General features: G+C 37.5%; 3 protein-coding genes across 3 annotated transcripts; all 3 read left to right on the top strand.

Moving 5' to 3' along the window:
* Positions 1-307: 307 nt before the first annotated feature.
* LOC123600509 (olfactory receptor 5L1-like) lies at positions 308-1,323 on the top strand. The gene has a single exon (XM_045482546.1). It carries the CDS (start codon positions 373-375, stop codon positions 1,321-1,323), a length of 951 nt encoding a protein of 316 aa, XP_045338502.1. The 5' UTR covers positions 308-372.
* Positions 1,324-5,178: 3,855 nt separating this feature from the next.
* LOC123602653 (olfactory receptor 5D18) lies at positions 5,179-6,120 on the top strand. The gene has a single exon (XM_045487113.1). The coding sequence runs from the start codon at positions 5,179-5,181 to the stop codon at positions 6,118-6,120; it is 942 nt and encodes a 313-aa protein (XP_045343069.1).
* Positions 6,121-11,130: 5,010 nt separating this feature from the next.
* On the top strand, positions 11,131-12,081 carry LOC123600510 (olfactory receptor 5L1-like). The gene has a single exon (XM_045482547.1). The coding sequence runs from the start codon at positions 11,131-11,133 to the stop codon at positions 12,079-12,081; it is 951 nt and encodes a 316-aa protein (XP_045338503.1).
* Positions 12,082-14,890: the final 2,809 nt, after the last annotated feature.

A 14,890-nucleotide genomic window follows, 5' to 3' on the forward strand; every position in this document is an offset into this window, starting at 1 on the left:
CTCTCCTGGACAGAGCTTATGAAGTTTCTTCAGAGAACAGATGCTAGTGTCTGTATGGCTTTGAAATATATCATTGAATCTATCTTAAATTCCACCCAGAAACTGAACTTAATCATAGATAAAGTGATAGATAAGGGTTGGAATCATTCAAGGTTTCTGCTGATGCCTAAGTCAACTTTGGTCAGTGGGATCCACCAAGACTTTTAATCTTTTGAATTACTAGACCACTGTGTTTCTGTTATATCTTATAGATACATTGTTTGATATCAATGTTATATTTTTCTGAAATTAATGTTAACCTGTTTTTTCCTCCCTTTTTAGAAGAAAGACAATATTTATCATTTGTTTCCCTAAGTCCGACACCTGGCAGGAATGGGCACGGGAAACTGCTCCAGTGTGACCGAGTTCATTCTCCTCGGATTCGCAGAAGCCCCTGAGTTGAGAGTCGCCCTCTTCTCTGTGTTCCTCCTCATCTATGGAGTCACAGTGCTGGGCAACGTGGGCATGATGGCAGTGATTCAGGTCAGCTGTCACCTTCACACTCCCATGTACTTTTTCCTCAGCCACTTGTCCTTTGTGGACTTTTGCTACTCCGCTGTCATCGTGCCAAAGGTGCTGTCCAGTATCTTAAAAGAGGACAAAGCCGTCTCCTTCCTGGGATGCATGGTGCAATTCTATTTCTTTTGTACCTATGCAATCACTGAGGTCTTCCTTTTGGCTGTGATGGCCTATGACCGCTTTGTGGCCATCTGCAACCCACTGCTGTACACGGTCACCATGTCCCGGAATCTCTGTGTGGAGCTGGTGTCTTGTTGCTACTTGTATGGGATGGTGTGTTCTCTGATCCACTTGTGTTTAGCTCTTGAGATCCCATCCTACAGATCAAATGTGATTGACCACTTCTTCTGCGATCTGCCCCCTCTCTTATCCCTTGCTTGCTCTGATGTCACTATGAATGAACTCATGGTGTTCATTGTGGCCACCTTCAATGAGATCACCACCCTAGTGATCATCCTCACCTCCTACTTGCTAATTCTCATCACCATCCTGAGGATGCACTCTGCCGAGGGAAGGCGCAAAGCCTTTTCCACCTGTGCCTCCCACCTCACAGCCATCTTTGTCTTCCACGGAACAATCCTTTTCACTTATTGCCGGCCCAGTTCTGGCAACAGTATGGATACTGACAAGGTGGCCACGGTGCTCTACACTGTAGTGATTCCCATGCTCAACCCCCTCATCTATAGCTTGCGGAACAAGGATGTGAAGGAAGCACTCAAGAAAGTGTTGGGATCTAGATTACCTTTTGGAAAACTATTTTCTTAACTAGACTCAGAGTTTCATCAGAGACTTTAATGACGGGCTGGATTTGGGTGGGTGTGAATGGAAAAGTAAAGTAGGGAAATAAAACTTGGGGACTCTGCATGCTGTTTTGTTTTCTACTTGCTTATCTAATTAAGCCATATGATATCTTCTATGGATAATTTAAATACACCTTTTATGGGACCATATCTGTGTTATTCTTATATCACTAGTGTAGTTTTGCAATTAATTGTTATGCAAAAAATATTTTCCAAATCGTTCAACATGATAAAACTTTAGAATAACTACATGTAAATTTTTCTAAAGGAGAATACTTGAGATATTTTCCATTTGCTGGTAATCTCACCATGCGCTCCTGATCTTGAAAATGTCAAAAAAAAAAAAAGAAAAAAAAAAAGAAAAAGAAAACAAAAGAAAAGAAGAGAAAATAAAAGGTCAAGATTTCTGTTATAATAAACCCGATAAAGACAGGAAGTTCAGGGGTGCCTGGGTGGCTCACTTAGTTGAGTGTCCGACTTCAGCTCAGGTCATGATCTCACAGTTTGTGAGTTCGAGGCCCACGTCAGGCTCTGTGTTGACAGCTCAGAGCCTGGAGTCTGCTTCAGATTCTGTGTTTCCTCCTCTCTCTGCCCGTCCCATGCTCATGCTCTGTCTCTCTCTGTCTCTCAATAATAAATAAATGTTACAGAAAAAAAATTAAAAAAAAAGGAAGTTCAGAGTAGACATTTTTTTTTGGTTTGTTTGTATTTTGTTTTATTGTGACTGCAGTTTCAAGAACCACTTTTAAAACATCCTTATCATTCTTTGTGAACTATCTCCTCTCTGCACTGAAATTTCTCATAGTTCTGGTAGTTTGGTTCTATTCCCAGTTCCTTTGGAAAGTCATATTTATTGTTCAATGAAGATTTATGGTGCACTGACTTTATGCTACCCATTCATCTAGGAACTTGGGATATATTAGTGAACAAAGCAATGAATGATCTTTGCTTTCCTGGAACTTTTATTTTAGCAGGCAATATACAATTAAAGAAATTAATTATTATTAAAAATACATTTGAGCCATGTATTAAAAATACATTTGAGCCAATCACTCAATTGGGTAGTAGAGTAACTCCTAAAGTAAAACAGTATGTTCATAGAAGATTTCACTGAAAAGCTGCATTTGAACAAAAACTTAAGGGAAAGCATTTCAGTGTGCAGGAAACATGAGGAGAAAAGACCATAAAGAAAGAGTCAGTAATATTTTTTGGAAAACAAAAAGCAGTACACAAAATCAAAGAGGTCAGACTAGATAGAAGAAGCAGAGGTGGTTAAGAGTAATAGAATAGGACACGGTTTCAAAGGGACTATTTTCCCAAGTTGATATTTAACTTTTTAAATATTTATGCTTTAACTCTCAGTGAATCATCATGACCTAAAGGAAGGATCTTCACCCTTCTCCAACAGGGTCAGAGTGGATGGCAGGGAGGAAGACACTTATGCCTGCTATATGGTAGCCACTCAGTATTTGATAAGGATGGTTTTTATAATTCCATAACTTTTATAATGGTTGTAGGTATGTATGGGAGTAATCAGGGGTTGGAGAAGTGATTTTAAAATAGAACATTTTGGGGGCACCTGGATGGCTCAGTTGGCTAAGTGTCTGACTCTTGGTTTTGGCTCAGGTCATGATCTCATGGTTCATGAGTTCAAACCCCACATTGGGCTCTGTGCTGACAGTGTGGAGCCTGCTTGGTATTCTCTCACTCTCCCTGTCTCTCTGCCCCTTCTACACTCTCTCTCTCTCCTTTTCTTCTAGACTAAATTAATAAACTGAAAAATATACTTAAATAATTTTTTGTATAAAATTCTCCTAATGATGCTCCAGGGTTTCAAGCATTACGTCAGAGAAAAATGATTAATTTTAATTGTTTATTTCATGACCTCAAGGGAATGGGGCAAGACATAATCTCTAGGGCTCATGTCCCAAAGGTTGTACTATAGATATAAGAATATATCCATCAGTCCCAACCAAGAGTGGCCTTACTTTTGCCATCAGCAGGTTTGTTTTCAGATTCTAGAGACTGATTTATATTAATTTCAATGTAGGGTATCTGGGAAGCAGCACGGTAGGGAAACTTACCCTTAGATCTAGACAATTCTTGAGAATTATTTAGTCACTGCAGAAGTAACATATCTGAACACACAAGGAAGAGAAAGTGCATTTATGCTACACGGTTTTGTCTTAGAAGGCCTGGCTCAGATGAACAAGGGGTACCCTGGGTGGGAGGAAAGAAGAGGTCTGAGAACTTCAGGAATGGGCATTGTTCTGTTTCTGTAAGTTATGGGAGAAATAGTCAAGGTAAGATAGAGAAGATTTAAGTAAAATGAAACTAGCAGAGATTGAATAGACTCTCTAGTGAAAAAAATTAAAAGGGGCCAGCTTTAATTAAGATGATAAAGCAGAAAAAATTAGAGAAAAATTAGAACAAAATAGGGAAAACAAAGGTAAGAAGATTTCAGCTGTTATATTTCTTGGACTCAGTGGTAGAGAAAGATTTTACCAACAATGTAAAAATAGTATTTGGGATGCAAGAATCATCATGTTGAATATCACATTCATTTAAAATGAAACCTGAAAATCCTTAGTCAGTTAAATATTATATTAAGCAAGAAGTGTGATAATGAGAACGTCTAGCTTCATGATGAATGTCTTTTGAGGTTGTCTTTAATACTCAGATGTATGACTATAGGGACAGAGGTCCATTAAGCTCTCAGTCTTGAATATGATCTGATATCTTTATTTATGGCCCATCTGAAACTATTTCTTGGGTTGTGGGACCAGAGATAGCCTTAACAGAGAGATGATTAACAGTTTCCTGGTATCTGGACCTAGAACATGGGTCAGAGTCTGGTGTGTAGGAATGGACACATGGCTGGAGCTCCAATCAGGGCACTAGTCACAGATACGTAGATTAGTCCCTACTTGCATATCGTTGGGAAAGTCGAGGTTTCTTTTATCACCCCTAGAATAAGGAAATGGACATGATTATCTTTATCACCTATTCTAATTATTTATCAAGCGATGAGGAAAGATTGACAATTAAGAGCCCATTTGTTGAGAAGAATATCCTGAAAACAAGTTAAGGTTTATTTGATATCAGATTTACTGAGTCAGAAAGAAAAAGATTAAAGTACTTTGTGAAATGTAACATAAAGTGTTATGGGTGTTTTTTCTTAATGTCATAGTGTAAACATATGTTGTAGACATTAATTTGTTTGGAAATTCCTCATTTTTGTACTGATTATAAGGCTGGCATAATCAGTCATTATATTATCCTAGGTGTATCTTTTATGAACTTATAATGTTCAAGGGAAACCGAAAACTTTATGGGAAGTTTGATTTAAAAACCATAAATCCCTTTATCTCATATGCTACTTATAAATATTAAAATTTACAGTTGAGAACTTAAACAATCTTTAAAAGTTTTATCTATCAACTTATTTATTTATTTGTTTGTTTGTTTATTTATTTATTTATTTACATAATCTCTACACCCAATGTGGGTCTTGAACTTAAAACGCCGAGATCAAGAGTCGCATGCTCTGGTCAGCCAGGCACCCCAAAGACTTAAAATTTTTTAATTCAATAATTATATTGTTTTTTAACTTAAAGAGCATTTAAAAACTGTTTTGCATATTTTCAAATATTAGATAGTTAGCATATCTTGCTAACAAACACGTAAAGAAATTATGAAAAGACATTTTGCTTCATCTTCTAGTGGTATAAGGGGCAGATAGGCAAGCTTCTTAGATGTTCACTCTCTTTAATATTTTTATTTTCAGGACCAGTTCAGATCCTGACAAACAGAAACCATCATGTTACTGTCAGAGAGAAATAAAACTGGGGCTGTGTTCACTCTCTTGGGCTTCTCAGATTACCCAGAACTGCAAGTCCCTCTCTTCTTGATTTTTTTGGCCATCTACAGTGTCACTGTTGTAGGAAATATTGGGATGATAGTTATAATCAAGATTAGCTCCAAACTGCACACCCCCATGTACTTTTTCCTCAGCCACCTCTCATTTGTGGATTTCTGCTATTCCTCCATCATTGTTCCCAAGACCCTGGCAAACCTAGTTGTAGAAGACAGGACCATTTCACTTTCAGGATGTGTAGTACAATTCTTTTTCTTTTGTACCTTTGTGGTAGCTGAATCCTTTTTATTAGCTGTGATGGCCTATGACCGCTTTGTGGCCATCTGCAACCCTCTGCTCTACACAGCGGCCATGTCCCAGAAACTCTGTGCCATGCTGGTGGTCGGATCATATGCATGGGGAGTAGCATGTTCCCTGATACTCACATGTTCTGCTGTCAGATTATCTTTCCAGGGTTTCAACACAATCAATCACTTCTTCTGTGAGTTCTCTGCATTGCTGTCCCTGTCTTGCTCTGATATTTACGTCAATCAGTTGCTGCTTTTCATTTTTGCCACCTTTAATGAGGTCAGCACACTGCTCATCATTCTCATGTCTTATGTGTTTATCATTGTCACCATCCTCAAGATGCGTTCAGCCAGTGGTCGTCGCAAAGCCTTCTCCACCTGTGCCTCCCACCTGACAGCCATCACCATCTTCCACGGAACCATCCTCTTCCTCTACTGTGTTCCTAACTCCAAAAACTCCAAGCATACAGTCAAAGTGGCGTCTGTGTTTTACACAGTGGTGATCCCTCTGCTGAATCCCTTGATCTACAGTCTGAGAAATAAGGACGTCAAGGATACAGTCAGCAAGATAATGGATACTAAAGTCTTTTTTTCTTAAGCATATTATTTGACTAGAGTTTGGCCCTGAAATAGAAATCGTGTACCCATAAACGTTGATTGTAAAGATACATTTAAAAATAATGAAGAGTCGATGTACAATGAAAAGAATGCAGATTTTTATTCAAAGAGACTGACTTTGATGCTCTCTCTTGCTTACTGGAAAAAAAAGTCAGCAATCCCCCTCATCTTTGGTTTTTAATCCACAAAAATGAGGTAACGTAAATTAGCTCCTAATCTGATTGTGAGGTCTAAAAGGTAATATAAATATTATGTGGATACTTTGTATAATATCAATAAACATTAATTTCATTTCCCTTTCTTGTAACATACCTGGAGTAGACTAGGCTCTCAATAAACATATGAATTTATCTCCTAAAAGTAAAAGTAGCAGTTAAAATAGCATATAGCATTTCTCTCTGTGCAATGTAAAACCCAGTGTTAACAGTAGGGCAGTGAAGAAAGTGGCCTTTGTATAAAGTGGGAATGAAAAGTACCACCAAGTGTTTAAATGAAAGAAAAGTTCAAGTCCCTTGGGGACTCTGAATAACCCCTCCAAAAACTAGGTGTTATTTGAACTTGGCTTTGGATAACAAGATGAACAGAGTTTCAGGACACAACATATGAGTTTTATTCAGAAGAGCAAAGCATTACAAAATCAGGGAGGTCAGAATGCAATACTGAGTCACTTATCAAACAAACATTTTATTGAATGATTACTATATAACATGTGTGTGTGTGTGTGTGTGTTGCAGTGTGTGTGTGTGTGTGTGTGTGTGTGTGTGTGTGTGCATGTGTTGCATTGTGTGTATAGATTACTGGGCATGAGTGGAAAGTGATAAGACATGGTCTATATCCTGAATGTGTTTTCAAAGGAGCTCCATTGTGGCAGTTTGATAAGCTATCATAGGCTCCACCAAAGGCTTAAAGATGTTAGATTGGATTTCACAAACTTTATTTATTTTTTTAGAGGAAAGAGAGAGTGAAGGGCAGAGGGAGAAAGAGAGCAAGAGAGAGAGAGAATCTTAAGCAGCTTCTATGCTTAGCACAGAGCCTGATGTAAGGCCAAGTCCCACAATCTTGGAATCATGACCTTAGTCAAAATCAAGAGTTGGATGCTCAACTGACAATCCACCCAGGAGCCCCTGGATTTCAGAATATCTTATATGCAAAAAATAAGCATAATGAGTTCCTGCCCATCCTATGTCTCATACTATTATTCTGCCTATGAAGATGTCAAAAACATTATCAAAACTTTATTAATTATTTTCCTAAACATGAGCATAATCTTTGAATCCTTCTCAACTAAACTTCTACCTTAAAAAAAAAGTTCTCAAAACTAATTGTTTATATACTTTAGTCAAAATACAATAAAAATAAAAATACTAATTAGCATCAAGGCCTACTTAATTTGGCAAATTTAAAACATGAGATTTCTATAATATTAATAACACAGTTTACTTAAATACCTTGCATGTGCTTCTCTTTCTCTCTACTCAATATAGATAGTTAAAATTGCAAACAAATTATTACTATATTGAGAAACATAAATTTCCTGGTATTCTGGTAAGGGAGAACAATTTTATATGGGCTCAATAAAGTTACTTGAGGGGCACCTGGGCGGCGCAGTCGGTTGAGCTTCCGACTTCAGCCAGGTCACGATCTTGCGGTCTGTGAGTTCGAGCCCCGCGTCAGGCTCTGGGCTGATGGCTCAGAGCCTGGAGCCTGTTTCCGATTCTGTGTCTCCCTCTCTCTCTGCCCCTCCCCCATTCATGCTCTGTCTCTCTCTGTCCCAAAAATAAATAAACGTTGAAAAAAAAAATAAAGTTACTTGAAATGTGTGTATTATTTTGAACTAATGATCATTATTAAAATGTTCTATTTATATACATCATAAAATAAGGAATCACTTAAATAACCATTTTACATGGAAAGATACAATCTAAGAAACAGTGTTTTAGAAATGGATGTCTGAGGAGGGAATGCATTTCTCTTCTATTGACTTCGGTTTCTCTGCATATCCACAAATTTATCTTTCACTTTCCTTTGGTCCTTTTTTTATTTTCAAGACACTCAATACATTTTAGTGAGCCTTTTAGTGTACAACATGAGGTAAAAGGATACTCAGTCTCTTTAGCCAATATTTTACACAGCTGTAGGAAAATATTTCAAACTTTAGGGAATTATAACAGATTACATGTATTACAGGCTGGGGAGCAGGTAAACAATCTCTGTGTTCTTGAATTTTCCAGTTCAGTCTTCCCTTCCAATAGTATCCAGCTCTAATTAGTTACATACATTTCTTCAAGGCCATGTTTTACTGTTGCTGATGTCTTCATACCTGAAATTTTGCTATTTCAGTCAATATCCGCGAATTCCGCTTCAAAAATGCGTTTTGCATTGGGTGGAATTTTGGCACCTTTCTTTCCATAAGCCCATTGTGGATCAATCTCTAGTTAAGCCTTTTCTCCTTTACTCACTTATATACTTATACAACAAATTAACTCATTATTCATAAATGAATACAATTTTCCTACACTTATACAATCCTAATTTTCCTCAAAATTTGGGAAATTATTTATGTGACTCTTACATTGAATCAAAGATGAGTAATCCCTCTTTAGAGAGACTCTCATTTTACTTGTGTCTTGCTTGGACAAAGGATGATCATTTGGGGGTAAAAGTAACACCAACCATTTAGCTTTTACTCTGAGGAAACCAAAGCCCGTAACACGTAAGTGACCCGGCCAAGGTTGTAAAAGCAATTGTTGACAGAAATGAAAGCAATTGATTAAGACTCCAGACATATCTTCTACTAAACTCTAGAGGACAATCTTGTGTTTTCTTTCATTTCAAGTTGCCACATTTCAAATTCATTATGACAGATTCTGTTGCTTCTATATAGAACATGACATATTAGCCTCCAAATTTTTTGGTTGTGTGCATCTCAATTTTGGAAAGAATTTAAGTCTGCATACAAAATATTTCATCATAAATTTAAATAGCACAAAAAGTGTGATTTCTGTTGTGTTGCATAATTCATTAAAATTACATAAATAAGAACATCTGAAAGCAGATTTGTGTCACTCTTCTTCCTCAACTCATGTTCAATGTTACCCCAATCCATTGAATATTATAATTTTATAAATGACATTCATACTTTTAATCAATTGGATTAATATTGCTCTTGGCATTATTGAAAGTTCTTTTTCATAGATTAAGTTACCTTGTAATAATACAATAATAATTGCATCACTAATCAAAAACATAATTGCATTTGCAAATTTTGATAAAATACAATTACCCAAAATTGAAAAAAAATGTGTTTGCAAATATTTATTTTCATGAGAAATATCATGAGTATATATTTGGATTTTTTATTTCAGTTAATTAAATGTATCCATGGAAAGATATCACTTAATGCTAGAAAGCAAGAGGGTTAAGCATCATCTCTATTTCTACTTCTTAAAAAGAAAATACTGAGACTTTTTGGTCATGTTAAGAGTAAATGAGACTAGAAACTGTGTCAGAAATTACGCTGTATTAGTAAGGTCACTCAAATCTTTCAACTCACCCAAGTTATGTGCCAGTTCCTCACAATGACTTTTTATCAGAAATTTAAAAAATAACGCATTAAACAAAATTTATACTGAGTTTCTCCGATTTTGTGGAAGGGCAAAATTTTGGAAATTAATTCTCTCAACAGGGTTTGTTTACCCAGTCTGGTAGATTGCAAACAGCCAAAATTCTCCAGTCCTCTGGTGTCTATGCCACCGTGCAGCTCTTCTGATTACATGGTGGAGTCAGTTTCCCCACTCCTGGAGGGTAGTCTGCTTTTCTGAGTAGCTTTGGCTAATGGAGAGTAGTTGCAATGATGTTCAAGTTTTAAGCCTCTGACAGGCAACATGGCTTTTTCATAACCTTGGGGATTTTCACAATCTCTCAGGAAAGTTGCCGTGTTAACAGGCACAGCCTGTCACCCTTACCTCCAGCATATGATCTGGCATCTAGCCAAGTGCCCTACATGGGTGTGAAGTCCTCTTAGATCACCTAAACTGCCAAGCTCATATCATATACATAAGCAGACCAAGCCAAGATCAATCATGTCATGATCAGATCTGCGGTACTATCTTACAGACTTACGCAACGGTGACCTTTTCAATTAACAGTTGTTGTTTTCAACTAATATGTTTGGAAGTGGTTTCTCATACAAATGTTGGAATCACTCACTTTCTCTTTTGTTTGTTTGTTTATTTGTTTATATTGAGAGACACAGAGGGAGCACGAGCAGGGAAGGGGCAGAGAGAGGGAGAGACTAACTCGAAGGCAGGCTCCCTGCTCAGAGCAGTGCAGGATGCGGGGCTCAATCTCACAATGGTAAGATAATGACCTGAGCCAAAATTGAGTCAAACGCTTACACTGAACAACAAAATTAAGAAAATCACTGTGTTAATTTACAGGAAAAAAATGCGAGCATGGAGTATAAAAGCTAAACATCTAAACATATGGGTAAAAAATCAACAGTTGTGGGTTAACAACTTTCAACAGACAAGCTTCTCAACATTTCAGTGGAAAACAGGGAAGGACGTGGTGTATTCCAAAACATTATTTTCTGAGATCTAACTAGATTGAGTACTCATTAAACACTCTGCCAGGAAAAGGGGATTTGAGTTTCATAACACATTGTGGCTATTATGTTTGAGGTCTTTCTAATGATTCAGTGCCAAGCTGTAAATTGTGTAGGACTCGCTTAAGGAATCATATACACCGTGATGGATGTGGATGTTTCTGTGTGATCTGTGAATCAAAGTGTGACCTTACGCATCTTTCCACAATGCCTGCACTTTTCCTAAATTTCACAAAAGCCGCGTCCTAATTCTTTGAGGAAAAAAATAACTATCTTATGCATTTTCACGTCTTTTTTTTTAATAGACAGCCAAAAAATGAATCTGGGATCACACAATGGAGGATAACTATGAATATTTTTCTCCAACCTCAATCAAATGGGAACATGGGCACAGAAAACTGCTCTGGTGTGACCGAGTTCATTCTCCTCGGATTCGCAGAAGCCCCTGAGTTGAGAGTCGCCCTCTTCTCTGTGTTCCTTCTCATCTATGGAGTCACGGTGCTGGGCAACCTGGGCATGATGGCAGTGATTCAGGTCAGCTGTCACCTTCACACTCCCATGTACTTTTTCCTCAACCACTTGTCCTTTGTGGACTTTTGCTACTCCACCGTCATCGTGCCAAAGATGCTAACTAATACCTTAAACGAGGACAAAACCATTTCGTTCCTGGGGTGCACCGTGCAATTCTACTTGTTTTGTACATGTGTGGTAAGTGAGGTCTTCCTGTTGGCTGTGATGGCCTATGACCGCTTCGTGGCCATCTGCAACCCACTGTTGTACACGGTCACCATGTCCCGGAATCTCTGTGTGGAGCTGGTGTCTTGCTGCTACTTGTGTGGGATGGTGTGTTCTCTGATCCACTTATGTTTAGCTCTTGAGATCCTATCCTATAGATCAAATGTGATTGAACACTTCTGTGATCTGCCCCCTCTCTTGTCCCTTGCTTACTCTGATGTCACTATGAATGAACTGCTGCTGTACATCGTGGCCACCTTCAATGAGATCACCACCATCGTGATCATCCTCACTTCCTACTTGCTAATTCTCATCACCATCCTGAGGATGCACTCTGCCGAGGGAAGGCGCAAAGCCTTTTCCACCTGTGCCTCCCACCTCACAGCCATCCTTGTCTTCCACGGAACAATCCTTTTCACTTACTGCCGGCCCAGTTCTGGCAACAGTATGGACACTGACAAGGTGGCCACGGTGTTCTACACTGTAGTGATTCCCATGCTCAACCCCCTCATCTATAGCCTGCAGAACAAGGATGTGAAGGAAGCACTCAAGAAATGTTGGGATCTAGATTACCTTTTGAAAAACTATTTTCTTAACTAGACATCGGATATTTAATGAGGGGCTGGTTTTGGGTGGATGTGAATGAAAAGTAAAGTAGGTAAAAATTTTATGAGTTGGGGGACTATGCATGCTTTTTTGTTTTCCACTTGCTTGTCTTATTTAGCCATATATTATCTGTTTTATGGATGATTCAAATGCACCTGGTAATGTTGCTGCTGTCCCCAATCTCTAATTGCTTTGAGTGGGTTTGGGAGGCCTTGTTAGACTCTGTTTCTTGGCTTGAGAACAAATCAGTATATTTCTAACAAAGTGCACATAGAAAGACAAGTCTTTTCATCATCGTTAAAGCATGCAACCTTTTTCATTAGACTTTCATTTTTCTAGGGAATGCACACACATCTGTCTTATAACCTATGTATTTTAGTGAACATTTGGAGTAAATTTCTGTGTAATATTTTTAGTCATTTTTTTTAAATTATTTTTTCCATTGCCATATTATACTTTCAGAAGTTTTAAAGTTTCTTTAAGGGTATTAAGAAGCACAAAGTTCCAGTCATAAAATTTAAGTCATGGGATGAAAAGTACAGCATAGGAAATACAGTCAATAATTTGTAATAATGTTGTGTGGTAACAGATGATAACCAAACCTACCATGGTGAGTCTTGTGTAATGTATAGAATTGTTGAATCACTATGTTGTACCCCTGAAAATAATATAACATTGTATGTCAAGTATACTTCGATAAAATAATAAGTTAAAAAAAAACTGTCTCTTCTACAAAATAGAGACAATACTATAATTTCCTAATAAAATTTCCATGAAAATTAAATTATGTCACTTAAATTCTTAGCATTATATATGATATATTATAAATGATTAATAAATTATTTGTTGATATTACTATGGTTATTTTTAGTTTTACCTTTTATTCTCCATTCTATATTTTAATCCTTGATTAGATAAGTAGATTATGTATCTGATGCCTTACTTTTCTTAAGTTTCTGTGTTCTTACTAATGTTTTCTTTTGCCTTATATTATTTTAGGCATTTACTCTTTTTTCAAATCTATTATATCCTAAACCTATTGATTGCATTGGTTTCCCATGGCTTCTGGGGAAAAAAAAGAAAGAGGACTATAAATTTGGTGGCTTCAAACAATAGACTTTATCGTCTTATAGGTTGCGAGGGCAGAAATTTGACATCACTGTTACTGGGCCAAAATCAAAGTGCCAAGAAAGCCATATACCTTTAGGAGCTTCTTGGGGACAATGCTTTCCTCAACTCTTGCAGTTTCTGGTGGCCGTAAGCATTCTTTGACTTGGGGTTGTATTACTTCAACCTTCAAGGCTGGTATCTTCAATTATCTTTGCTCTCTATCTTTATTACTCTTGTGTGTGTGTGTGTGTGTGTGTGTGTGTGTGTGTGTGTGTGTATGAAAGAGACTGACTCTCTGAGGTCACCTGTGAAGGCATTTACAGCCCACTCAGGTAATCAGGGATAATCTCCTCATCTCAAAATCCTTAGCCTAATCACATCTGCAAATGACCTTCTCCCAAACAAGGTGGCATTTGCAGGTCCCAGGGATTAGAGCTTGACATATTAAAAAAAACGTCCATTTTCAAATTTAAGACATCCACCTTTTAAAGGCCAAAGTATAATGTACTTTTCCTGTGTTCCTACAATGTTAACACTCCCTTTGGTTTCTTACTTTCTTAAGATTTCATTTTATATTTGTTATTGACTATATTTTTATTGGACTTGCTAATTTAAACATAATATAGGTCTTTGTTGCTTAAGTGAAATAGGATGGAGTCAGTTTCAGATCCTGAAGAGTGATTTTGAGGAAGATGCTTAATCTTGCTTAACCTTGAGTCTCTCAAATATAAACTGAAGACAAGTTGCCTGACTCAGAGTTATCACTGAACTTAAACATAATAACAAAACTGCAAAGACCTGACTCATAAAATGCACTCCTGATGTTTCTTAAAAAGATATCCTTGAGGGTAAGAGTTACTTAGAAATATTCCAGTATTCCTGGCAAAGACAGCTACTCATTATTTCTTTTTAATTGATGAATAAATAATGACCAAGAATGGAGTTATATATTGTGCATATGATAAAAATATGGCTCTATATTGCTTTTTAAATGTTGTAAATGGAGTGAGATTTCCCACCTCACCCATGAGACTTGGGTTTTAAGATAAAGGTAAGAGAAAAACATCTTTCACCTTTGGTCTTCCAACCAGAACAGGGTTTCTCCACGTTGGCACTATTGGCCTTTCTCTCTAGATAATTCTGTGCTATAGGGGTCTGGTCTGTATATTATGGGATGTTTTGCAGCATCCCTGACCTCTACTCATTGGCTACCTTTACCACCCTTCCCTACCTTTGTGATAGGCAAAAAGTCTCCCGACATTTTCCAATTTCACCTAGAGAGACAGCCACTTGAGCCAGGAGTCACCGGACTAGCAGGCTTCAGTATGTAAGAGCTCCAGTCTCTTCAGAGGGACCCTCGACATTGAGCTTTTGTGTGTTTAAAAAGCCTTTTTGGTTAGCCAGAAGCTCACATTTTACCCAGTTACTACTCTGATCTCTCTTCAGAATCTGCAATGTTCCTTTAGGAGACCTTGGGTTTTAGGGTCTCAGAGACACAGAACAGCTTTAATCTGGGCTTGAATAGTTACTGGTCTCCATATCCTACTAAGACACAGGCACAATTTTCATATGGAGAGGCTGATTGCTTCGTTTTATGAAAGAAAGAAAGAAAGAAAGAAGAAAGAAAGAAAGAAAGAAAGAAAGAAAGAAAGAAAGAAAGTCTCATTTACATTCAGCTTCACAAAAAAATTTA

The sequence above is a fragment of the Leopardus geoffroyi genome, chromosome D1, assembly GCF_018350155.1.
Source record: "Leopardus geoffroyi isolate Oge1 chromosome D1, O.geoffroyi_Oge1_pat1.0, whole genome shotgun sequence".
NCBI classification, from domain to species: Eukaryota; Metazoa; Chordata; class Mammalia; order Carnivora; family Felidae; genus Leopardus; species Leopardus geoffroyi.